Source organism: Myotis lucifugus, unplaced genomic scaffold (genome assembly GCF_000147115.1).
Source record: "Myotis lucifugus unplaced genomic scaffold, Myoluc2.0 scaffold_98, whole genome shotgun sequence".
Lineage (NCBI taxonomy): Eukaryota > Metazoa > Chordata > Mammalia > Chiroptera > Vespertilionidae > Myotis > Myotis lucifugus.
Window position 1 is genome coordinate 1,892,143 of NW_005871146.1, and position 24,751 is coordinate 1,916,893.

The following is a 24,751-nucleotide window of genomic DNA, read 5'->3' on the forward strand; positions in this document are numbered from 1 at the left end:
CCATGGGAAAGGGGAGGGCAAGGGAGGGCACACGTTTCCATTTAAGGACCAAAAGTAGCACACATTCTGTCTGCTGGCTTCTCACTGGCCAAAATCTAGTTTCATAGTAATATCCACGCTGCAGTCCTCACCAGAAGCATTGACAAGGATTAGATTTCATAGCCAGTCACCTCCCCAACTGAGCTACACACAGTTAGAACCAAGACAACCTTCTTTCCTTCCTTCTTTCCTCCCTCCCTCCACACCTCCCTCCATTCCTTCCTTGCACTCATTCATTTATTCATTGTATCATTCAACAAGTATTTGACTGTGATATACTGAAAAAAGAAAGGGAAAGATGCAGTCGCTATCTTCAAAAAGCTATAACCTCATTTGGTACTGGATAAGAACCCTGGTCTGGATGCAGTGGGAAGGACATACAGACGGGTGGAGGTGGCAGTGATCCAGATGAGAGGGGGAGGGAGAGGGAGAGAGGGGAGAATGGGGGTTGGACGGTGATCCTAGCTCTAATGCATTTTGGAGAGATAACAGACAATAAAATTCAAGTATAGGAACTAGTTGAACTCATGAAACAGGATCCAAACCATGGCTTTGTGAGAGCACAAATGTAATTGTTTTATTTTTTTAAAGTAACACATTAATACAAATTCTACCGCATGCCTTGTGCAAACCCTTCTGTCCCTTTTATTAGAGATAGTGCCGCGACTTATTTCACTGCTCATTTGGGAGCTAAGTGTATTCAATTATTCAAAACCAATTGCTGAAGGTTGGCTACAGGGTAGGCATGAGGTAGAAGCAAGCTAGCTGTGATCTCTGCCTGTATGAAGTATGCCAAAACTAGTGAAAAAATTGGAGAAGAGTAAATGTTTGCTTTATCTTAGCTCTTCTCTAGCTGAAGAACAAAATGGAGTTTATCACAAGTTGACACCTTTACTACCTTGTAAGCTTGTAATTACTGGTACAATTGTAACACATTTTTAAAAAATTAAAAAGTAAAAAAATACAGACCCCTTAATAGAGTTTGACCTGCTCAATTTAGATTTGAGTCACTTCTGAGTTAAACAAAAGAGGCTGGTGTAGATTATTTATGGAATTTGGTTCCAAGAAAACAACTCAATTTCCTGAAATGGCATTTGTCTGTGACTTCAAAGGGAAACATCTGTATTTCCTTTCCCCAAAATACTCTACTTGCCTCAAGTCCTGTGACATTCAGAGGCCTCCATAAGATGGTGATATAATTTTTTGCATGACAGTCTATCTGGTTTTAAAATATATATATACCTAGAAATATGTGTATAGACACTGTAAAAACAGCATTTTTTCTAAACGAAGATAAAAACATCCTACCGTTCCAGAACTACCATGTTCAATTGGGTCTATTTGCTTCTAGCTTTTGTCAATGTGCATAATTACAGAGGTGCATTCTTTATGTGCATGGCATTTTAGTCTACTTTTTAAAAATTCAACTCAACACAACCGATATATTTTACATATTTCTACATGACCTTCATAATCATTTCAATGGTTACATAATATTCTACTATCTAAACTACTTATTGTTACACATTATGTAGTATCCACGTCTTCACAATTACAGGTAATGCTGGGGTTAATATCTATGGCACATAAACTTTGGGGTATTGAGAAGCAGGTATTGAGAAGAATTTGGGGGTTGAGATTACTGGGCTTAGATACGGATGTCCTTTCTCTTTAACTTTCTAAAGGGCTGTGTATACTTCCTTCAGCAGAGGTTCTGGCTTCTAACCAGTTGCACTAGCCTTATGTTATTATTTTTTTATATCTGAAGTTATCTACCATAACATATTCATTCCACTCTATACATATTTATTCATCCTACTATTCCAGGCTTAACACTGAGCACTGGGACTACAAGAATGAGGAAAATACAGTCAGATGGGAGCCAGGTTGTTCGTTATACAATTACCTAAACAAATGTAGCCCCTCTATCCTGGTGCCATGAAAGAGAGGGACAGGGTGCTCTGTGCCACTTCCAGGGGAGATTGACCTGGTCAGGTGGGTCCTACGCATCCCGAGGATTCACACTGCTGGGGACTTGACAATGTTGTTCTCTTTGTCTAGAACATTCCTTCAGATCTCAGCCCCTGCCTCACCAACCAGCATTGTCTTAGTTTCTGGTAAGGTTGGAAAGCAAATCAATAGCTTGGAGGGGTGATTTGAAAGTGTACTTCTCACACTGTGTGCCCTTGTGTGTGTGAGCATGCGCCCCCGTTAAAACCAAACCTTCACTCAAAGGAGACATCTAATCGTAGTAGGACCACTTGGAACATTTAATATTTTTAAATTAAATTTTTGTTGTGTAAAATACACAAAACCATTTTAATCACTTTTAAGCGTTCAGTTCATGGTGTTAGAGACACTGACATTGTTGTGCAGCAGCATAATGCTTCCGGTTTCTCCATGTGCAGCAGGCCCGAGTTTCCTTCCTCTTTAAGGCTGAGTCACATTCCACAGCATAGATAGGCCAGATTTCGTCTATACGTTTATTGGGTTGCTTCCACCTTTTGACTACGGTGAGTGATGCAACTGTGAACATGGGCGGAGAACCAGCTGCTGGAGACCCTGCTTTCAGTGCTTGTGCATATGTACCCAGAAGGGGGATTGCCGAGTCAAATGCTACCTCTAGTTGGCTGTACTGTTTATAATGTGCTTTCATGCGCATGGTGACCAAATCTGGTTTTTGCAGCAGCTCTCTGAGGTAAGTAGGCGTTAACATCTTCTGCGGCTCTGAAAAGTGGTTTCCCAAAGTGACATGGTAAAGGGAAGTGCCCTGACTTGGGACCTGGCTTTCTCCTGGATTGCTCACCATTAAAAGTGGTGCCAATCACATGTGTCCCTTCCAAGGACAATGTCTTTCTGGTTGTAAGCAGCTTCTTGGTCTTCTACCAGCTTCTACCCTGACCCACCCTGACCATCTGTGCGGGCCTCACCAGGGGTGAGGAGCAGAGGCTGTGCCATGGTCCCCGGGACAAAGGTTCCCCCTTTTGATCTGTGCTTCCCTCTTTCAGTTCAGCTCTGTCATCTGGACCATGAGGATCTGGTGGCTCCTCCTTGCCACTGGAGTCTTCACAGGGAACGTGAACTCACAGGACACGTGCAGGCAAGGGCACCCTGGTGTCCCTGGGAATCCCGGTCACAATGGTTTGCCTGGAAGAGATGGACGAGATGGAGCAAAGGGTGACAAAGGGGATGCAGGTACTTTACCACCTGGTGGCCGTTAGCTGCTGTTCCATTTATCCCTTCATTTCTTTTCCCTCATTCATTCATTCATCACCTGTGCGGTCATCACCTACTCCTCACTCACCCATTGCTCAGCACACACTTACTGAAAGCCTCTCCACACCAGATTCTGGGCCAAATGCCTGGGTGTTTGGACAAGAGCGACAGGAACTCATTCCTCATGGACTTTCTCATCTACTGGGGGAAACCGGTGTTAACCATCATCTCTGCTATTACAGATCATTTTCAGGAGTATATAATGTCATAGATCTTCCTGCCTCAGGTGACAGGACAGGTATGAGGGATCTTTGGCTATAGAGAGACCCAATTGCTAAGTTTGTTTTTTTCTTTATTGATTAAGGCATTACATATATGCCCTTATCCCCCCTTTGCCCCCCCCAACCCCCTGCTCATGCCCTCACCCCCCTGTTGTCTGTGTCCATTGGTTAGGCTTATATGCATGCATACAAGTCCTTTGGTTGATCTCTCCCCTTACCCCTACCCTCCCATACCTTCCCTCTGAGGTTTGATGGTCTGATCGATGCTTCTCTGTCTCTGGATCTGTTTTTGTTCAAACCTCTTGGAATGTCTGCAGCTTTGCGACCCTCCAGTGCCAGGTAGGGACCTTGCTCCAGTTGCCTTGTTCTTTAGACTCTTCCAGTTGAAAGTCGGGCATCAGCCATGACCTCAAACTCCCAGGGTTACATCAGCTTTCTCTAAAATCCGAGTATACTTGGCTCCAGTCTCAAGGCAACATTTTTGCAGCTCAGCACTTCTGGTGGGGTGAGGTGAGAGTCTCACCTTTGGGTGCTCATCTCCTCTCTGATTCAAGAGTGGGTGTGTGTGTTTTATTTACAAATACATGGAATTTTAATTTTAATTTTTTAATTTTAAAATATTTTATATACACAAGAGATAGATGATAAGTAGACAAAGACAAATGCTTATATATCCAGCACCAAATTCGTCTATTTCTCCCTATTGAATCTCTCTCCTTATTCTTCAATGTTATTCATTCTTTTGAGCTTTTCATACTCCTTCAAAGCATATATACATATATATGTTTTTTTTGTTTTGTTTTTTTTAAATATATTTTATTGATTTTTTACAGGGAGGAAGGGAGAGAGATAGAGAGTTAGAAACATCGATGAGAGAGAAACATCGACCAGCTGCCTCCTGCACATCTCCTACTGGGGATGTGCCCGCAACCCAGGTACATGCCCTTGACCGGAATCGAATCTGGGACCTTTCAGTCCGCAGGCCGACGCTCTATCCACTGAGCCAAACCGGTTTCAGCCATATATATGTTTTATACAGAGTTCATACTAGTACATATAATATATACATATGTTTCTCAGAAGTTTATTTAATCATACTTCTCACACAAATAATTAACTTCATTTTTTTCTTCAAATATATTTTTGTGGGTTTAATAATGAATACATTTTTAGAACATTATCTACATGTAATTTATGAATACATGAATGCATATTAATTAGAGTACATGTCCATTCTTTGTGACTTGGAGGTGTACATCATGAAAGCTTTGAGGCCACTATTCCAGACAATGGAAGAACTGAGACTTAAGCAGAGAAACGAAAAAGAAGTAAGAATAGGAAGACGTATACTTCTGTAGTGGGCTGGTGAAGGGAATTGAGAGGGAAGGAAAAGGAAGTAAATGTAGGGGTGACTGCTGCTCAGAGACTCCCCAGTATTCAGGGTCTGCCTGAAGTCCCAGGAGACCAGGCATCACTGATATAAATATGCCCATGTCAGTCCTTTGTCGGGACCAGGAAACTGCCCCTCCCTGTCCCTTTCACCCCACAGCTGGGTCCGTGGACCTGAAGTCTGGGGTGTCTGTTGCTATGGGGGATGCCATCTGGAGTGAACCACATCCTAGTAAGTTCTTCTACTGCCATGCCTAAATTTACAACATGGAGGGTTAGAGCTCATGGAAACCTGTTTCCAGAATAAGGCCTTATGTGTGTTCAGCAAAACCTCACTCACTTGATGTTCCTAATGGGATCTGCCATGCCAATTGATCAGTGATATTTTCCATTACTCTAAAGCACTGGAGAGATCCTTCCAGAACCCTCCCTTCTATCCCAAATCATGTTGTGTAACCATAGTCATCTGTGTTTTTGCAGTAGGCTAGTAAACCTTCCACCCCACTCTCCACAAGAGTGATAGAAAAGGAGGAGGGAGACCCAAGAGGGCAGCAGAGTAGGTGGAAGTTATATTTACCTCCTCCCAGGTCCAAACTGGAATTACAACTAAATTATAGGACAATCAACCTGAAAAACCAACAAAGACAAGGTGAGCATGTCTTATAACCAAGGATTTACAGAAGAAGCCACATTGAGACTGGTAGGAAGGGGAAAGACAAGAAAAGGTCAAGAATCTGAAAGGATATCTTAGTTTCAAAGGTTCCTCCTAAGAAGCATGGATCTCAACCCAATGCTGGGTTCCCCAGCCGGGAGCACCAGAGGAGATCACATAACACCTGGCTGTGAAAATCAATGAGGATTCTACCTACCAGGGAGAGATAGAAGTCTGCTAGAAACCCAGGTGCACTCTTAAAAAGACAATGCACCAAATAACATTCATGACCACACACCCCAGACTCCAACAGAGGGAGGATGGATCAGAGTGGACTGAAGTCATTTGTGGTCAGACAAGTTTGTGTGTCTCCCAGGAAGAGAACTAAAGAAACAGCTGCCAGGGTCCCTGTGCTGAGTCCCTTTCCCACACCACCTACAGATGCCATCTTTCCTGGGTCAAGCACTCTCCTCCATATGGCATCAGCCAGGAGGAATGCACTGTCCTTACCCTTCCAACTCCCTGTTGCCCCACCCTGTGGAGGACTCAGCTGCCTGGACCCATGGTGTAGACTTTCTTGGAGGGCTCTTGAGGGCAAATTTAAGGGGTGTCAGAGACCAAGTTGTGTGGCTCTAGGGTAGAGACTATTTCCCTTCCACATGCCTGACCAGCGCAGCCCTCCCCCTATTGGAGATCCACTAAACCCACCCACCCAATTCTCAGTGTCTTCACCTCGCTGAGCTCACACTCTGCAGAGGAGTTAGTTGGCTGTGGTCAGCTTAGGACTTCAGTGCAGACTCTTTTTGGAAGGCTCTTGAGGAGAAGAGACTGAGTTGTCTGACTCTAGGGTAGTGCTATTTTTCACTCATCAGTCCAACTGGCACTACCATTCCTGTGCAAAGCCCTTTCTTCATATTGTCGAATCTTGGCCTGTTTGGGCACTGTCCACACCCAGACAACTCCCTGAGACCCTGCTTCACCACGAAGATCCCCAGGCACCCAGCAAGAGGTGGCTGGCTGTGGTGTACCCTGAGACTTTTGCTGAGTGGCTTCAGTCGCAGCACTGGCACCGAGTTTGAATCTATTAATTTGGTGAACACCATTCATGCCTACATGGTGATTCACTGAGAACCTACCTCATGCAGCTTCTGTACCACCAGAGGCCCTTTCAGCAACCGAGCCTAACCAGCAACAGGCAAGTGGAAGCTGATGTGAGAGTGCATTGGGGCTTTTGCTGATCTGCCTCCAGGCTCCATGCTGGTGGAAGCTGCCCTTAGTGCACAGGTTGGACCCACCCATTCACACCCAGGCCCAGCAGAGGCAGCCACAAACTGTGGATCACTTTGTAGCTCCAAACATGTAGCCTAGGGCTGGTTATAGGCAATGTCTGATATTGAACTGCATCCAAGTCCCTCCCAGGAAGCCCCAGAGCCAACACACCCAGTGGCAGGATTCAGACCACATCAAAGCATGAGCCAATTAGCTGCACACCCAAAGTGAGATCTCAGCAGGGACCAGACCCTTCTGAGGCAAATTCTTCTTCATGGGGTCAGTCCTCACATAGGAGCTTATAAACTGTGGTCGGAATCAATTTTCATAGGTAACCCGAGAACCAACCTCACCCAGAGACTGACCAACACCAACCAAAACTCAACTACTATAGCAAGTTTCACATAACACACATGAGGGACATTCTTGGAGCATGTACCACCTACGTGATCAGGGAGACAGCACCACTGAGCCCACAAGACACCTACTACATAAGGCGTCCACACCAAGACTGGGAAGCATAGCAGATCTACCTAATGCACAGAAACAATTACAAAAAAAATGCCAAAAATGAAAAAATAGAAGAAATACCCAGGAAATAACTAAATGAAATGGAGGCAAGTAATCTACCAGATACAGAGTTCAAAACAATAGTTATAAGGATGTTCAAGGAACCTAGAAGAAGAATTGATGAGCTCAGTGAGAACTTAAACAAAGAGATAGTAAAGATATAAAAAAATTCACAAAAATCATAAAAAAAGAACTAGTAAAAATGAAGAATACAATATCTGAAATGAAATCAACAGCAGATTAGATAAAGTGGAGATTGAATCAGTGATTTGGAAGACAGGTAGCAAAAAACACCCAATCAGAGCAGAAAAAAGAAAAAAGAATTTCTTAAAAATGAGGATAAGTTTAAGGGATCTATATGACACAATGAAGTGTAACAACATTTGCAATACAGGGATGCCAGAAGGAGAAGAGAGAGAGCAAAAGATTGGATCCTATTTGAAGAAACAATGACTGAAAACTTTCTTAATCTTGAGAAGAAAAAAGACACACTAGGCCTGGATGTACAAAGAATTCCAAACAAGATGAACCCAAACAGGCCAATACTAAGACACATCAAAATTAAAATGGCAAAGGTTAAAGACAAAGAGAATCTTAAAAGCAGCAAGAGAAAGACAGTTAGTTTCCTACAAGGGAGCTCCTTGTCAGCTAATTTCTCAACAGAAACATTTCAGAACAGAATTAATTGACTCAAAATATTCAAAGTGATGAAAAACAAAGACTTACAATCAAGACTACTCTAGCTAGTAAGGCTAGCATTTAAAATTGAAGAAGAAATAAAGAGCTTTCCAGACAAGAAAAAGCTAAAGGGGTGTATTAGTACAAAACCATTATTATTTTTTAAAATATATTTTATTGATTTTTCACAGAGAGGATGGGAGAGGGATAGAGAGTTAGAAACATCGATGAGAGAGAAACATCGATCAGCTGCTTCCTGCACACCTCCTACTGGGGATGTGCTCGCAACCAAGGTACATGCCCTTGACTGGAATTGAACCTGGGACCTTTCAGTTTGCAGGCTGACGCTCTATCCACTGAGCCAAACCAGTTAGGGCACAAAACCATTATTATAAGAAATGTTAAAAGGATTCTTTAAGAAGAAAGAAAAAAAGAGGAATAAAATTGTCAATAAATATGTAACTATCAATAATCACTTTAAATGTAAATGGCTTAAATGCTCCAATCAAAACACATAGGGTAGCTGAATGGATAAGAAAACAAGAGCCATATGTATGCTATCTAAAAGAAACCCACCTCAGAATGAAAAACATATATAGACTAAAAGTAAAGGGATAAAAAAAATATATTAAATGGAAACAAAAAAATATGGGGTAACAATACTTATATCAGACAAAATAAACTTTAAAACAAAGACTAGTCCAGCCAGAGTGGCTCAGTGGTTGAATGTCAGCCTATGAGCCAGGAGGTCAGGGTTTGATTCCTGGTCAGGGTACATGCCTGGGTTTCGGACTCAATCCCCAGTAGGAGATATGCAGGAGGCAGCTGATTGATGATTCCCCCTGATCATTGTTGTTTCTATCTCTCCTCTTCCTTCCTCTCCGAAATCAATAATAATAATAATAATAATAATAATAATAATATATATATATATGTAAATGTAATATATATATATATAAACAAAACAAAGATTATAATAAGAGACAAAGAAATACATTACATAATAATAAAGGGATTCGCCCTGCAGCCCGGTCCGCAGTGCGCGCTCTCTTGCCCGCCCGACGCTCCCCACAGCCACCACCACCCTTCAGAATGGCCAACAGGGGACCCGCCTACGGTCTGAGCCGCGAGGTGCAGCAGAAGATTGAGAAACAGTATGATGCAGACTTGGAGCAGATCCTGATCCAGTGGATCACCACCCAGTGCCGCAAGGATGTGGGCCGGCCCCAGCCCGGGCGGGAGAACTTCCAGAACTGGCTCAAGGATGGCACGGTGCTGTGTGAGCTCATTAACGGGCTGTACCCAGAGGGGCAGGCCCCAGTGAAGAAGATCCAGGCCTCCACCATGGCCTTCAAGCAGATGGAGCAGATCTCTCAGTTCCTGCAAGCAGCCGAGTGCTCCGGCATCAACACCACTGACATCTTCCAGACGGTGGACCTCTGGGAAGGAAAGAACATGGCCTGCGTGCAGCGGATGCTGATGAACCTGGGTGGGCTGGCAGTGGCCTGGGATGATGGCCTTTTCTCTGGGGATCCCAACTGGTTTCCTAAGAAGTCCAAGGAGAACCCCCGGAACTTCTCAGACAACCAGCTGCAAGAGGGCAAGAACGTGATTGGGTTACAGATGGGCACCAACCGCGGGGCGTCTCAGGCGGGCATGACCGGCTATGGGATGCCACGGCAGATCCTCTGATCCGCTCCCCGCCCCGCTCCTGCCCCTCCTTGGATGGTTAATATATATAAATATATATTTTAGCAGTGACATTCCCAAGAGCCCCTGGAGCCCTCAGGCTACTCTCTGCCAGGGGGAGGGCCTGGCCTGGCGCATCTCCTCTGGGGGTGCCCAATGGCGGCCTCTCTCCCTGTGCTTACTAATACATTCCCTTCTCCAAACACACAGAAACTGGACCAACTGGCCTCTTCTTTTCCCCCGGGACCAAAATTTAGGGCGTCTTCCTCCTCTTTCATACCTCTCCTCCCCTGACCTCTTAATCCATTCCACGCCTGGGGTTAGCGACGCAGCCTTTGGGCCTCCCTTCCACAAATACGCCTCCCCACAGCTGTGGCTGCAGAGACTTAATTTATAGGGAGGGGTCGGTGGCAGCTGCCACCCTGCCGCAGCTGGACTGGGCTCACCACACACGAGGCAGCCTGCCCTGGCAGAGGCCCTCTTGGCTTCTCATTTTCCATTCCCCTCGCTTTGGCTCAGGGGTGGGGTGAGGGGAGAGGGGAGGGAGGGCTGCCCGCTCTGGGCTGGGGCTTGAAGAATCTGAGTGCTGATTTTGAATAAAGAATCTCCCTTTTTTTAAAAAAAATAATAATAAAGGGATCAATCCAACAAGAAAATATAACCCTTGTGAACATTTATGCACTCAACAGAGGAGCACCTAAATATATAAAACAAATCTTGATGGACATAAAGGGAAAGATTGACAATAATATGGCTGTAGTAGGACATTTTTTGACATAATAGATTTTAACACATCATTTACATCAATGGATAATCTTTCAGACAGAAAATCAACAAGGACACAGAGGCCTTAGATGACATATTAGGCCAGATGGCTTTAATTTTTAGAGCATTTCATCCCAAAACAGCAGCTATACATTTTTTTCAAGTGCATATGGAAAATTTTCTAGTAAAGACCACATTTAGGACACAAAACAAATCTCAATAAATTTAAGAAGTTTGAAATGATATCAAGCATCTTCTCTGTCCACAATTATAAGAAAAACACACACACCTGAATAACACACAAACATATGGAGGCTAAATAACATGTTGCTAAACAATTGATGGGTCAACAATAAGATCAAGGAAGAAATCAAAAGATTTTTTGAGATAAATGAAAATGAAAACACAAAATATATAGCAAAAGCAGTCCTAAGAGAGAAATTCATAGCATTACAGGCCTACTTCAAGAAACAAGAAAATCTCAAATAAACAATCTAACCTTACACCTAAGTGAACTAGGTGTAAGAATTAGAAAAAGAACACAAACCAAGCCCATAGTGAATAGAAGGAAGGAAATAATAAAGATCAGAGCAGAAATAGTCTAAATATATACAAAAGATCAATGAAACAAAGAGTTGGTTTATTGGAAAAATTAACAAGATGAATAAAACTTTAATAAGACTACTCAACAAAGAAAGAGGACCCAAATAAATAAAATCCTATATAGTAAAAGCCTGATATGCTAAGTGTCCAGTCATCTGTTCAACCAATCAAAGTGTAATATGCTAATGATATGCTAAGGCTGTTCAACTGCTCGCTATGACATGCACTGACCACCAGGGAGCATACGCTCCAACTGATAGGTTAGCTTGCTGCTGGGGTTCGGCTGATCGGGACTGAGCAAGACGGGCCAGACATGCCCTGAAGCCCTTCCGCGGTCCCTCCCTGGCTGGCCAACTTTCTGTGTCCCTCCCCAGCCCTGATCATGCACCGGTGGGGTCCCTCAGCCTGACCTGCGCCCTCTTGCAATCCGGGACCCTCGGAGGATGTCAGAGAGCTGGTTTTGGCCTGATCCCACAGGCCAAGCCAAGGGACCCCACTGGTGCATGAATTCGTGCACCAGGCCTCTAGTAACCAGTAAAAGAGGATAAATCACCAGTGACGCCACAAAAATACTAAAGGAATATAAGAAAATATTATGAACCATTATATGCCAACAAATTGGACAACCTGGGCGAAATGGATAAATTCCTGGAAACATACAATCTTCCAAAACTCAATCAATCAGGAAGAACCAGAAAACCTGAATTGAAATGGAAAAACCAGAAAACCTAATTAAATTGAAGTAGTAATAAAAAAAAAACTTCCAGCAAACAAAAGTCCTGGACTGGATGGCTTCACAAGTGAATTTTACCTACATTCAAACAAGAATTAACACCCACCCTTCTCAAATTATTCTAAAAAATTCAAGAGGAGAGAAAACTTCCATGCTTATTTATGAAGCCAGCATTATCCTAATTCCAAAACTAGATAAAGACAATACAAAGAAAGAAGAGTGTAGTCCAATATCCCTGATGAACATAGATGCTAAAATCTTTCACAAAATATTAGCAAACTGGATCCAGCAATACATTAACAAGATCATACACCATGATCAAATGGGATTTATTACTGGAATTCAAGGTGGGTACAATATCTGCAAATCAATTAATGTGTTATACCACATAAATAAAATGGGAAAAACTCAAAGTGTTTTTCTTAAGATTAGGAATAAGAAAGGGATGTCCACTTTCACCCCTCTTGTTCAACATAGTACCAGAAAGTCTTAGCCACAGCAATCAGACAAGAAGAAGAAATAAAAGGCATCCAAATTGGAAATGAAGAAGTAAAACTGTCATTATTTGCATATGACATCATACTGTATATAGAGAACCCTACAGATTCTACCAAAAAAAACCTATTGGAAATGATAAATTCAGTAAAGTACCAAGATACAAAATAAACATTCAGAAATCAATTGCATTTTTATATACCAACTAGAGGCCCGGTGCACAAAAATTTGTGCACTCAGGGGGCAGGGGGAGGGGGGTCCCCCAGCCCGGTCTGTGCCTCTCCCAGTCTGGGACCCCTCGGGAGATAACGACCTGCTGGCTTAGGCCTGCTTCCGGGTGGCAGAGGGCAGGCCCAATCCCTAAGTGCAGCCCCTGGTCAGGCTCAGAGCAGGGCCAATTGGGGAGTTGGGGCGCCGCCTCGTCATGCACAGAGCAGGGCGGATCAGGAGGTTGCGATGCCACCCTCAGTCACGCTCAGGGTAGACTGATTGGGGGGTTGGGGCACCGCCCCTTGTCACACTCAAGGCAGGGTCGATGGGGAGGTTGAGGCGCCACCCCCTGTCACGCACAGAGCAGGGCCGATCAGGGAGTTGGGGTGCTGCCCCCTGTCACTCACAGAGCAGGGCCCATCAGGGGGGTTGGGGCTCCGTACCCTGTCACACACAGAGCAGGGTCAATCAGGGGGTTGGGGAGCTCCCCCCTGTCACACACAGAGCAGGGCCGATCAGGGGGTTGGTGCGCCGCACCCTGTCAAACACAGAGTCCCAGGGCAATCAGGGGATTGTGGAGCTCCCCCCTATCAGGCACAGAGCAGGGCTGATCAGGGGGTTGGGGCGCCTTCCCCTGTCATGAACAGAGCAGGGTGGATAGGGAGGTTGTGGCCCCACCCCCTGTCACACAGAGCCGCAGGGCAATCAGGGGATTGGGGAGCTCGCCCCTATCAGGCACAGAGCAGAGCCCGTGGGGGAGGGGGTGTTGGGGCGCTGTACCCTGTCACACAGAGCAGGGCCGATCAGGGGGTTGGTGCGTCGCACCCTGTCAAACACAGAGCCGCAGGGCAATCAGGGATTGGGGAGCTCCCCCCTATCAGGCACAGAGCAGGGTGATCAGGGGGTTGGGGTGCCTTCCCCTGTCACACACAGAGCAGGACGGATAGGGAGGTTGTGGCCCTGCCCCTGTCACTCACAGAGCCACAGGGCGATCAGGGGGTTTGGGCGCAGCCTGTCACGCTGATCCCGGGGCGCGGGGGGAAATAACCCTTTTATATATACTAAAAAAGACCCCTGGTGCATGGGTGGGTCTGGGTTTTTTCCCCGAGGGGGGCCCCGGATCAGGGTGGGGGTCCCCACTGGGGTGCCTGGCCAGTCTGGGTGAGGGGCTGAGGGCTGTTTTCCGGAAGCGAGTGACTGAAGCTTCCAACCGCTCCTTGTTTTCTTTTTTTTTTTTTTTTTTTTTTTTTTATTCTGGGCCAGCTTTAGCTCTGAGGCCTCGCTGCTGAAAACATCGATACAATGTTGCTAAAGCCCGGCTGACTGAAAGCCGGTTTCTGGTGTTTTGTTTAGCTTCTTATTTGCAACATAGTACATAGTTTCTTAGAGTTGTAGCTCAGAGGCCCGCTAGTGAAGCGGGAACGTTGGAGTCGGCAGCAAGCAAACCTCATGTTCGCTTCCAGCTGCCTGGCTGCCGGCCGCCATCTTGGCTGACAGTTAATTTGCATATACTCACTGATTAGCCAATGAAAAGGGTAGCGGTCGTACGCTAATTACCATGTTTCTCTTTTATTAGTGTAGATAATGAACCCTCAAAAAGAGGAAGAAAACAATCCCACTTATAATTGCATCAAAAATACCTAGGAATAAATTTAATCAAGGAGATAAAAGACCTGCAACTCAGAAAATTATAATATAATGAAGAAAATGCCAAGACCGGTTTGGCTCAGTGGATAGAGCTTCGGCCTGCGGACTGAAAGGTCCCAGGTTCGATTCCGGTCAAGGGCATGTACCTTGGTTGCAGGCACATCCCCAGTGGGAGGTGTGCAGGAGGCAGCTGGTCGATGTTTCTCTCTCATCGATGTTTCTGACTCTCTATCTCTCTCCCTTTCTCTCTGTAAAAAATCAATAAAAATATATTTTAAAAAAAATATAATGAAAAAAAAAAAACCTGAAGAACATACAAATAAATGGAAGCATATGCCATGTAAATAGATAAGAAGAATTAACATCATTAAAATGCCCATATTACCCAAAGCAATCTACAGATTCAATGCAATTTCTATCAAGGTGCAAATGACATAATTCACAAAACTAAAACAAATAATGCAAAAATTTATATGGAATCACAAAAGGCCCTGAATAGCCACAGTAATCTTGAAACAGAACAAAGTGAAGGTATCATGCTACCTGATAGCAAACAATACGATAAGGCCACAGTGATAAAAACAGCATAATACCAGCATAAATACAGACAAATAGTTCAATGGAATAGAATAGAGAGCCCAGATATAAACCCACACCATATGGTCAATTAATATTTGACAAAGGAGGCAAGAACATACAATGGGAAAAAGACTATCTATTCAGTAAATTGTGTTGGGAAAATTGAACAGATACATGCAAAAAAAAAAAAAAAAAAGAAAGAAACTAGACTATCTTCTACACCATATATAAGAATAAACTCTAAATGGATTAAAGACTTATATGTAAGACTCAAAACCATAAAACTCCTAGAAGAAATCATAGGCAGTAAAATCTCTGACATTTCTCCTAGTAATACTTTTTTCTGATATGTTTTCCTTAGGCAAAGGAAACAAATAAAAAACAAATGGGCCCAGCCAGTGTGGCTCAATGGTTGAGCATTGACCTATGACCCAGGAAGTCATGGTTTGATTCCTGGTCAGGGCACATGCCCGGGTTGCGGGCTTGATCCCCAGTGTGGGGCATGCAGGAGGCAGCTAATCAATGATTCTCTCTCATCATTGATATTTCTATCTCTCCCTTTCCCTTCCTCTCTGAAATCAATAAAAACATTTTTTAAAAAAATAACAAATGGGACTACATCAAACTAAACAGTTTCTGCACAGCCAAGAAAACTATCAACAAAACATAAAAACAACCTGTTGAATGGGTGAAGATACTCACCAATGATACATCTGATAAGGGGTTAATATCCAAAATGTATAAAGAACTCACATAACTCAACACCAGAGTCAAACAATCTAGTTAAAAAATGGGCAGTGGACTGGACACTTCTCCAAAGAGGGCATACAGATGGCCAACAGACATATGAAAAGATGCTTAGTGTCACTAATCATCAGAGAAATGCAACTTAAAACCACAGTAAGATTTCCCTTCATACCTATCAGAGTGGCTGTCATCAATTAATCCACAAATAATAAGTGATGGTGAGGATTTGAACAAAAGGGAACCCTTGAGCAGTGTTGGTGGGAATGCAGATTGGTACAGCCACTATGGAAAATAGTATGGAGGGTCCTCAAAAATTAAAAATGAAGCTGCCTATGACCCAGTGATTATATATATATATATCCACCACACTAATTCGAAAGAATATATGCACTCCTATGTTTATTGCAGCATTGTTTACAATAGCCAAGTTATGAAAGTAACCCAAGTGTCAATCAATAGACTGGTAGGTAAAAAAAGTTGTGGTACATACATAAAATGGAATGTTCCTGGGTCATACAAAAGAATAAAATCTTACCATTTGGGACAGATGAACCTAGAGGGTATGATGCTAAGTACAATAAGTCACTCAGAGAAGGACAAATACCATATGATTTCACTTATGTGTGGAATCTAAAGAACAAAAATAAATGAACAAACAAAATTGAAACAGACTCATTGACGCAGAACAGACTAATGGTTGCCAGAGGGGGATGGGGTTCGAGGACCGGGAAAAAAAAATGTGAAGGGCCCTGACTGGTTTGGCTCAGTGGATAGAGCATCAGCCTGTGGACTGAAGGGTCCCAGGTTCGATTCTGGTCAAGGGCATGTACCTTGGTTGCGGGCACATCCCCAGTGGGGGGTGTGCAGGAGGCAGCTGATCAATGTTTCTCTCTCATCGATGTTTCTAACTCTATCCCTCTCCCTTCCTCTCTGTAAAAAATCAATAAAATATATTTTTAAAAAATGTGAAGGAATTAAGAGGTACACATTTGGTCATGGCTGGTGTAGCTAAATGGTTAGAGCAGTGACCTATGCACCTGAATCTCCAGTTCAATTCCTGGTCAAGGGCATGTATCAGGGTTTCAGGTTCATCCTTGGCCCCAGTCAGGGCATGTGTGGGAGACTAACCAATCAATGTGTCTCTCTCATATCGATGTTTCTCTCTCTCCCTCACTCTTTCTTTCTCACCCTTCCTCTCCCTTCCACTCTCTCTAAAAAGCAATGGAAAAAAATATCCTCTGGTGAGGATTAACCAAAAAAAAGAAGAAGCATTATAAAGTGGTAATTAGAAAATACTCATTGGGATGTAAAGTAGAGCATAGGGAATCCTATTTAATAAAGAGGTAATATGCAAATTGATCCCCACTCCGTCATGCCATCACAAGATGGCTGTGCCCACAGCAGAGGCAGGGTTCCTGTAACACGAGATGGCTACGCCCACAGCGGAGGCAGGGTTCCCGTAATGAGCTGTAAGGAGTGATCAGCAGGGACCTGAGGCTGCGTGGTGCTGGGCCATGGCAGGGGACCCCGCCCAGCAGGGCTTGAAGGGAGACCTCAGACCGCACCCCCCTGCCCGATGGGGCTTGATGGGGGACCTCAGGTCGTGCTCCCTGCCCTGGCACTGGGCTGGGGGAACCTCAGGCTGTGCCCCCAGCCCAGCGGGGTTTGATGGGGTACCTGAGGCAGCGCCCCCTGCCCGGCAGGGCTTGACGGGGGTGGGGCTGGCTGGGTCTGGGTCTCGCATGATTTCAAGGTGCACACGGTTGGGTGGGAACTTGACTCTGGGTCCCGCGGCGCGCCTCAGGCCCTGACAGGAGAAAGATTTTCATATACATTTTACTAATTTTCTTTCATCTCTGACACTTCTATTATAGAGAAAGGGCAAATAACAATATTAAAATATTTCCTCTAATTAATTCCCTTTTAATGTGCATGAATTTTGTGCACCAGGCCACTAGTATAGTCAATAATATTGTAATAACCATGTATGGTGCCCAGTGGGTACTGGAAATATTGGAAGAACACTTTGTAAAGTATATGATTAACCACTATGCTGTTCACCTAAAGCTAATACAAAATAATTTTAAATGTAAACCATAAATGAAAAATAAAATGTTCAATTCAAAACATAAAAGGAAATAAAGAAAAGGAGAAGTGACAAAGTCACCCAATGCCTTTGGCATTTTTAAAAATTAATTTTTAGAGAAAGGAAGGGAGAGGGAACAAGTAATATTGATGTGAGAGAGAAACATCTATTGGTTGCCTCATGACCGGGAATTGAACCTGCCATGTTTGATGTAAGGGACAAAGCTCCAACCAACTGAGCCACACCACCCAGGGTGCCTCAGATATTTGATCACGTCCTGAGTGCTCCTCACATGAGAAAACTCAATTGTGATTATCTGTGCACATGCTCCCTTCTTGTCCTGCCTTTGGGAGCTGGGTACTTGAGAAGCCCAATTCATTTTATAATAATTCACTTCTTTCACACAACTCAGCACCCTTACTGCTCCCTCACATCTGCCTCTCTCCAGTCTACATCACTGATTGAGACCAATATTTAGGAAAACTGGAAATTCAACTCTTGTCTTTTTTCTCTTTTCCACTTAGGAGAACCAGGACATCCTGGTGGTCCAGGGAAGGATGGCATGCGCGGACAGAAAGGAGAACAAGGTCAGACACCGTGTTCCATTTCACCATGCTCTAATTCTGAACCACCAAGGATTTAGCGATAATTATTAAGTTCTTCCCAAGGAGAAGTACTTTACTAAGCTGTGGGAATGACCCAACAATAAAGGTAACAGTTCTTGCTCTCCAGAAGCTCATAATTCAGTGCTGAGATCAGCAAGCTTTTTCTGCAAAGGGCCAGATAGTATTTTTAGCTTTGCCGGCCATACGGTTTCTGTCACCACCACTTAACTCTGCCATTGTAGTGAAAAGCAGCTGGAGTCTCTACTTATATAAGTGGGGAAGTGCTTATGAAAAATGAAAAACAAAATCTGAACTTTATATAATTGTCATGTATTGTGGAATGTTATTTGTGACTACTTAAAAATGTAAATTATTCTTAGCTGTGGGCCATATAAAATCAGACAGGCCCTACCTGTTGGCTCAGAGGATAGAGCATTGGCCTGTGGACTAAAGGGTCTCAGGTTCGATTCTGGTCAAGGGCACATGCCTGGGTTGCGGACTCGATCTCCAGTAAGGGGCATGCAGGAGGCAGCCGATCAATGATTCTCTCTCATCATCGATGTTTCTATCTCTCTCTCCCTCTCCCTTCCTCTCTGAAATAAATAAAAATAGTAAATAAATATATAAATAAACAAACAAACAAACAAACAAAAAATAGAATCAGACAGCACACTGGATTTGGCCTTTGATCATAGATTGCTGCAGCCTCAGTTAGTGTATGAGCACTGAGAAATGACACTGAATTTTGACTCAGTGCCTCTACATGGAGAAGGTCTCTCTCATCGATGTTTCTAACTCTCTATCTCTCTCCCTTCTTCTCTGTAAAAAATCAATAAAATATATTTTAAAAAAATATATAAACAAACAAACAAACAAATAGAATCAGACAGCACACTGGATTTGGCCTTTGATCATAGATTGCTGCAGCCTCAGTTAGTGTATGAGCACTGAGAAATGACACTGAATTTTGACTCAGTGCCTCTACATGGAGAAGGTGGCATTGAATTGGGCCCTGAAAGGAAGGGAAGAACCTTGAAAATTGTGACTGATGGGGATGGAGAATAGACATAATGGCTAACATATAATGTTCACTTTGTGCTAGGTTGTTCTAAGTGCTTTTCATGTATTGAGTCAATACAACCGCTTATAAATGAAGTAATATTATTATCCCAATGTTACAGAGGAGGAAACAGAGGTGGCTAGTCCGCTTGGCTAACATCCCACTGTGCATAAGTGGTGGAGAGAGGATTGAATTCTGGCTTTAACTTCTGAGTCCATGCTCATAGTCACTGCTTTCCAGTCAAGGCAAAGGAACCTGGAAGCACAGAGCTATTCTGCATATTGACAAGTAGCCCAATACAGTTGGCACACGGACAGGCTGGGCTGGGCAGTAGAGACCAATGAATGGCACACTGAAGACTTAGTGATTGCTCACTCCATGAGGAGCTTTTGGGGGTACATCACATAATTGTCAGTTTCCTGAAAGTAACCTGAGCTAATTCCAAAGATACGTTTCCTCAAGGATCGGCATTGTTTAGCAGTCAAATAGATGGTAAAGAGTTGTACCTCCTGATGAGAGCCCTGACACTAGTTCAGTAGTGTTTTGTTTGTGTGGGTACGTGCGCATGCATGCGATTTAGGATTGAATGGATTTTCAAACCCTGAGTATATGCTAAACCTGTACACTGTTTTATCACACTTGTATGCTCAATAGTAGAAAAACCAGTTGTTTTTATAGGTAATGTCTCACAAATCATTTTTTCCTTGGTTTACTCTCTCCTCCCCCCCCCCCCCCCCCACTAGGAGAAGATGGAAGAGTTGAAGCAAAAGGCATCAAAGGAGATCCAGGCTCCAGAGGACCCCCAGGGAAACATGGGCCAAAGGGATTTGTTGGCCCCATGGGGGAGAAAGGCCTCCGAGGAGAGACTGGTCCTCAAGGGCAAAAGGGGGAGAAAGGTGATGTGGGTCCCATTGGTCCAGCAGGGCTAAAGGGCAGCAGTGGACCTGTGGGCCCAACTGGTTTGCAGGGCCCCATAGGCCCCCTTGGAAAGCCTGGTCCCAAGGGAGATGCTGGGCCCTTGGGACCTCAAGGTGAGCCAGGAGCCCGGGGAATGAGAGGCTGGAAAGGGGATCGAGGGGAAAAAGGGAAAATTGGTGAGACTCCAGTCTTGCCAAAAAGTGCTTTCACTGTGGGGCTCACTGTGCTGAGCAAGTTTCCTTCTTCAGACGTACCCATTAAATTTGACAAGATCTTGTATAATGAATTCAACCATTATGATATAGCTACGGGAAAATTTACTTGCCACATTGCCGGCGTGTATTACTTCACCTACCACATCACTGTGTTCTCCAGGAATGTGCAGGTATCTTTGGTCAAAAATGGGGTAAAAATACTGCACACGAAGGACAGTTACATGAGCTCTGAGGACCAGGCCTCTGGCGGCATTGTGCTGCCGCTGAAGCTGGGGGACGAGGTGTGGCTGCAGGTGTCCGGAGGGGAGAGGTTTAACGGCCTGTTTGCGGATGAGGATGATGATACAACTTTCACAGGCTTCCTTTTGTTCAGCAGCTAATGATGGGGAGTGTTTATAAATCCACCTTGCCATCCATCAGAGTTAGCTCCGTGAACATACAATAGATGATTTTTCTATGTTAATTACTCTCAGTATTGTAATTATCATAAAAAGGTAAAAATAGAAATGTCATTCTTAAAACCAATTCTATGTAATTTACTATCTTTCTTAGAGTAAAATTTTAAATACCTGCATTTTTTATTGTAATTTTGATATTTTTCATTATTTTCATTATCTGAAGAATGCTTTGCGTGTGCATTTCTTGTGGAATGTTTTGACATCATTTTAGGGCTCAAAGGAGCCATTTTATGATTGATCTCTCATCTGTATTTCTGAGGACAACAGGGAGAAAGGAAAATGTTTTCTCCACTTAGTGACTAGTAAGAGTTTTAAGCTGGTGACAATGAGGCATCCCAGAAACGGGCACAACACTTCACTCACAGTGTTTTAAATTAGGTTTTAATTGCCATTCAGTTCAACAAATAGTTGTTTAGGGAGCCATTTGCCGGACTTGAATGTGTATTACTTTCCTAGGATTGCCATGACAAAGCACCACAACCTGAGTGGCTTAAAGCCACAGACATTTATTCTCACAGTTCCGGAGGCTAGAAATGCAAAATCAAGGTGTTGGCAGGGCCAGTTCCTTATAAAGCCTCCATGGGAGGATCCTTCCTTGCTAATTCCAGTTTCTAGAAATTCTAGACATTTCGTGGCTGTGGCAGCATCACTCCGAGCTTTATCTCTGACTTTACATGGCCATCTTCACTCTGTCTGTGTACTAGAGCTTTATCTCTGACTTTACATGGCCATCTTCACTCTGTCTGTGTACTAGTACAAATCTCCCTCTTTTTATAAAGACACCAGCAGAAAATGGCACCAGGTGTTAACCTCAGCTTAGCAACCTCGGTACTTGATTTCCGGCTAGGAAGGAATGCAGAGCCAAGGCTCAAACTATAAGAGAAAGTTTATTTAGAAAGTCACAGGGTAGAAGAAGTGAGCTGTAGAAGGAAACAAGTTACTAGAAAGTCACAGGGGTAGAAGAAGTGAGCCGTAGAAGGAAACAAGTTACAGCAAAAGAAGGGCCCTTGTGAATCCCTTAGGGCAGTGCTCAGTTCTCCATCCTGAGAGCTTTTATTTGAGGTCTCAGGGGAGGATATCAATAGAATATTCATCAGCTTCCAGGTCTCAGGGGAGGATATCAATAGAATATTCATCAGCTTCCAGATGTACCCCCTCACGGTCTCCACTGATTGATCGGCCAGAGGGGAGGGGGTCATTAGTCATTGCAGCTGGTCCTGATGTCAGCCACAGCATTGCTCCATCTGCTTTTGCTATTTCTCTGGGCCTGGAGCTGAAACACAGCTGAAGCCTAGATGTCATCTCCAGGGGTTAATGATTAAGGGAGTGGGTCATACAAGGGCTTGTAGTTTTGCCCATTGCTAGGCACCTGGGACTCTCCACCCTCGTGACCCTCTGCACCCGGCCCATCATTCCTGCTCTACTCATGCCTATCTAACTGCCTACTACAATCTTAATCTGATTATATCCGCAAACACCCTATTCCCAAATAAGGTCATATTTACAGACACCAAGGGTTACGACTTCGTGTCTTTTGGGGAGACGAGATTCAACCCATAACAGTCTGTTCTCTGATCCCCTCAAATTCATGTCCTTCCCACATGCTGAATACATTTATCCCATCCCAACATCCCCAAAAGCCATTACAATTTCACATCAACTCTAAGTCCAAAAATTTCATCTAAATGTCCTCAACGCAAAGTTCCAAGTCTTATTATTTTAATCATTTAAGTCAGTTATAGATGAGATCTATTGTGTTAATCACCGTGGGGCAAAGTTCTTCTCTATCTGTGAACCTGTGAAACCAGACAGCAAGTTACATGCTTCCAAAAACAATAATGAGACAGACATAGGATAGAGGCTCCATCCAGTGGGAGAAATAGGAAGGAAAAGGGGAATCATTGGTATTAAATAAGTCTGAAACCCAGCAGGGCAATTCCCATTGAATTTTCCCCCCACTATTTACCTTCTAAAATGTTAAATGAGCTACACAAGAGAAAATGGCTATTGGAGAGAGACATGAGAGTTACAGTTTGAGTTGGAAAATAGAGTTGAATTTACTAGGAGAGTGGAGTAAAAGAGAAACTTGCCTACAGCCAACATTTCCTGTTCAGATGCTACCATCCACTTCCCTTTCTTCTGATGAAAGTAGCCCAATGTCCACTCAGACCCCATCTTTCAGATTGTGTAGGCTCTACACTCGGGGGCAGAAGGAACATAGGACTCAGGCTTGGCTAATCAGAACAGCACCTCCTTCTAGCCATGGTGACAATGTCCAAGATGGCACTTGATCCAGTCAGAGCCAATGAGATGCCATCTGAACAGTGGAAATCCCATGGGAAAAATGGCAAGGCCTTTCTCAGATTAAGTTAGAGCTTTAGCTGGCAGCCATTGTGCTGACCTATAGTGTGGGAGAAGCAAGCCAAACGGCTGGGAGAACCCAGTCATGAGAACATGGTTTAGGGCCTTAAATCCAGCTGAACATGAAGGTAAAATACTCCTGGAATATTTTGTTGTGTGAACCAAAAATTCTCTGCTTAAACCAGTTTGGTTCAGATTTTGTTGTTGTTACCACCACTTTCTCCTAAAAGAACCTTGAGTGGGTTGTGGTCCAAGGAGAGTGGCAGCATAATTACAGGGAACAGCCCAAGACAGAGTTGAGATATGGGTTGTTGTTCCAGCCATGACAAAGGAATTTGAATTGTGTGCATTTTTTAGCCTTGCTGTGCCCCAGTCTCCTGTTGTGCAATAGTGGCTTCGATCCTCACAAGTTAACTCAGTGCATCTTTCTATCAGTAGAGAGCAACCAATGTAAAAGCAAAAGGACGCAATCTCCGTGCATATTCAAGCTACAGCATTTTCTAAATCACAGGTTGGGATGAGTTGTCGACAGGATGTACCACTTGAAATTGGGACTTACAGCCATTCTATCCATACTCCAACCACGACAATGTGGCTATGGTGCTATCGTCATTCTCTGGGAGAGTGGGACTTTCCTGAATTATCATTATGAGCAGGCAGCATGTTGATAGATGAAATTACTAAAAATTTACTGTCTGGCTAGGGGATATTTTAGAAATAATTTCTACTTATAGGTATTTTATTTGCCTTCCTGAATATATGTTTCTTCCAGGACAGGGCCAGGACTAGTGAAGCAGGTGAAGCACCCAGGGAGGCACAGCACTCTTAGGTCACTCATTCACATGACCCCCAAGAATGGGTGCTTCCTTAAATTTTGCACCCCAGGTTGGGAGCTTGTCTCATGCTCTGTCCAGCTGTGAAATGGCTAACTGATCATTATTCTTACTTATTTAGCCAGAGTGTTTTAATTCTTCAGCTTTTTAAAAAATTATAATAACCCAATCTATGATTCCCCTGTGTAAAATCTAGTTTTGTTATGGAGCCAACAGGAGAATACATGTGCTGACTCGCTTCTATTTAAGACTACAACTTTATAGACTGAAATAAGCATAAAGAAAAAAAGTACAACTTATGATCAGGACATAGGCTACAAGTTTTTATAAAATAATTTTTATAGAGCAAATGTAGAAGATGAGATGTAAAATAAGTTTTAAAGATCTTTTTTTAAAAATATATTTTATTGATTTTTTACAGAGAGGAAGGGAGAGAGATAGAGAGTTAGAAACATCGATGAGAGAGAAACATCGACCAGCTGCCTCCTGCATATCTCCCACTGGAGATGTGCCCGCAACCCAGGTACATGCCCTTGACCGGAATCGAACCTGGGACCTTTCAGTCCGCAGGCCGACGCTCTATCCACTGAGCCAAACCGGTTTCGGCATTTTTAAAGATCTTTAAGAAGATAACATTGACCAAGATTGGTGTA

The 24,751-nt window shown here is 43.7% G+C and overlaps 1 protein-coding gene and 1 pseudogene across 1 annotated transcript in view; both read left to right on the forward strand.

Moving 5' to 3' along the window:
- Positions 1 to 20,881, forward strand: part of C1QTNF9 (C1q and TNF related 9) — a 21,958-nt gene extending 1,077 nt beyond the window's left edge. Inside the window, exons 2-4 of the mRNA XM_006092116.3 lie at positions 3,048 to 3,234; positions 18,173 to 18,235; positions 20,057 to 20,881. Of these exons, the coding sequence (XP_006092178.1) occupies positions 3,069 to 3,234; positions 18,173 to 18,235; positions 20,057 to 20,826 (999 nt within the window). The 5' untranslated portion in view covers positions 3,048 to 3,068 and the 3' untranslated portion in view covers positions 20,827 to 20,881. The remainder of the gene's footprint in view (positions 1 to 3,047; positions 3,235 to 18,172; positions 18,236 to 20,056) is intronic.
- On the forward strand, positions 9,115 to 10,400 carry LOC102424096 (annotated as a pseudogene).
- Positions 20,882 to 24,751: the final 3,870 nt, after the last annotated feature.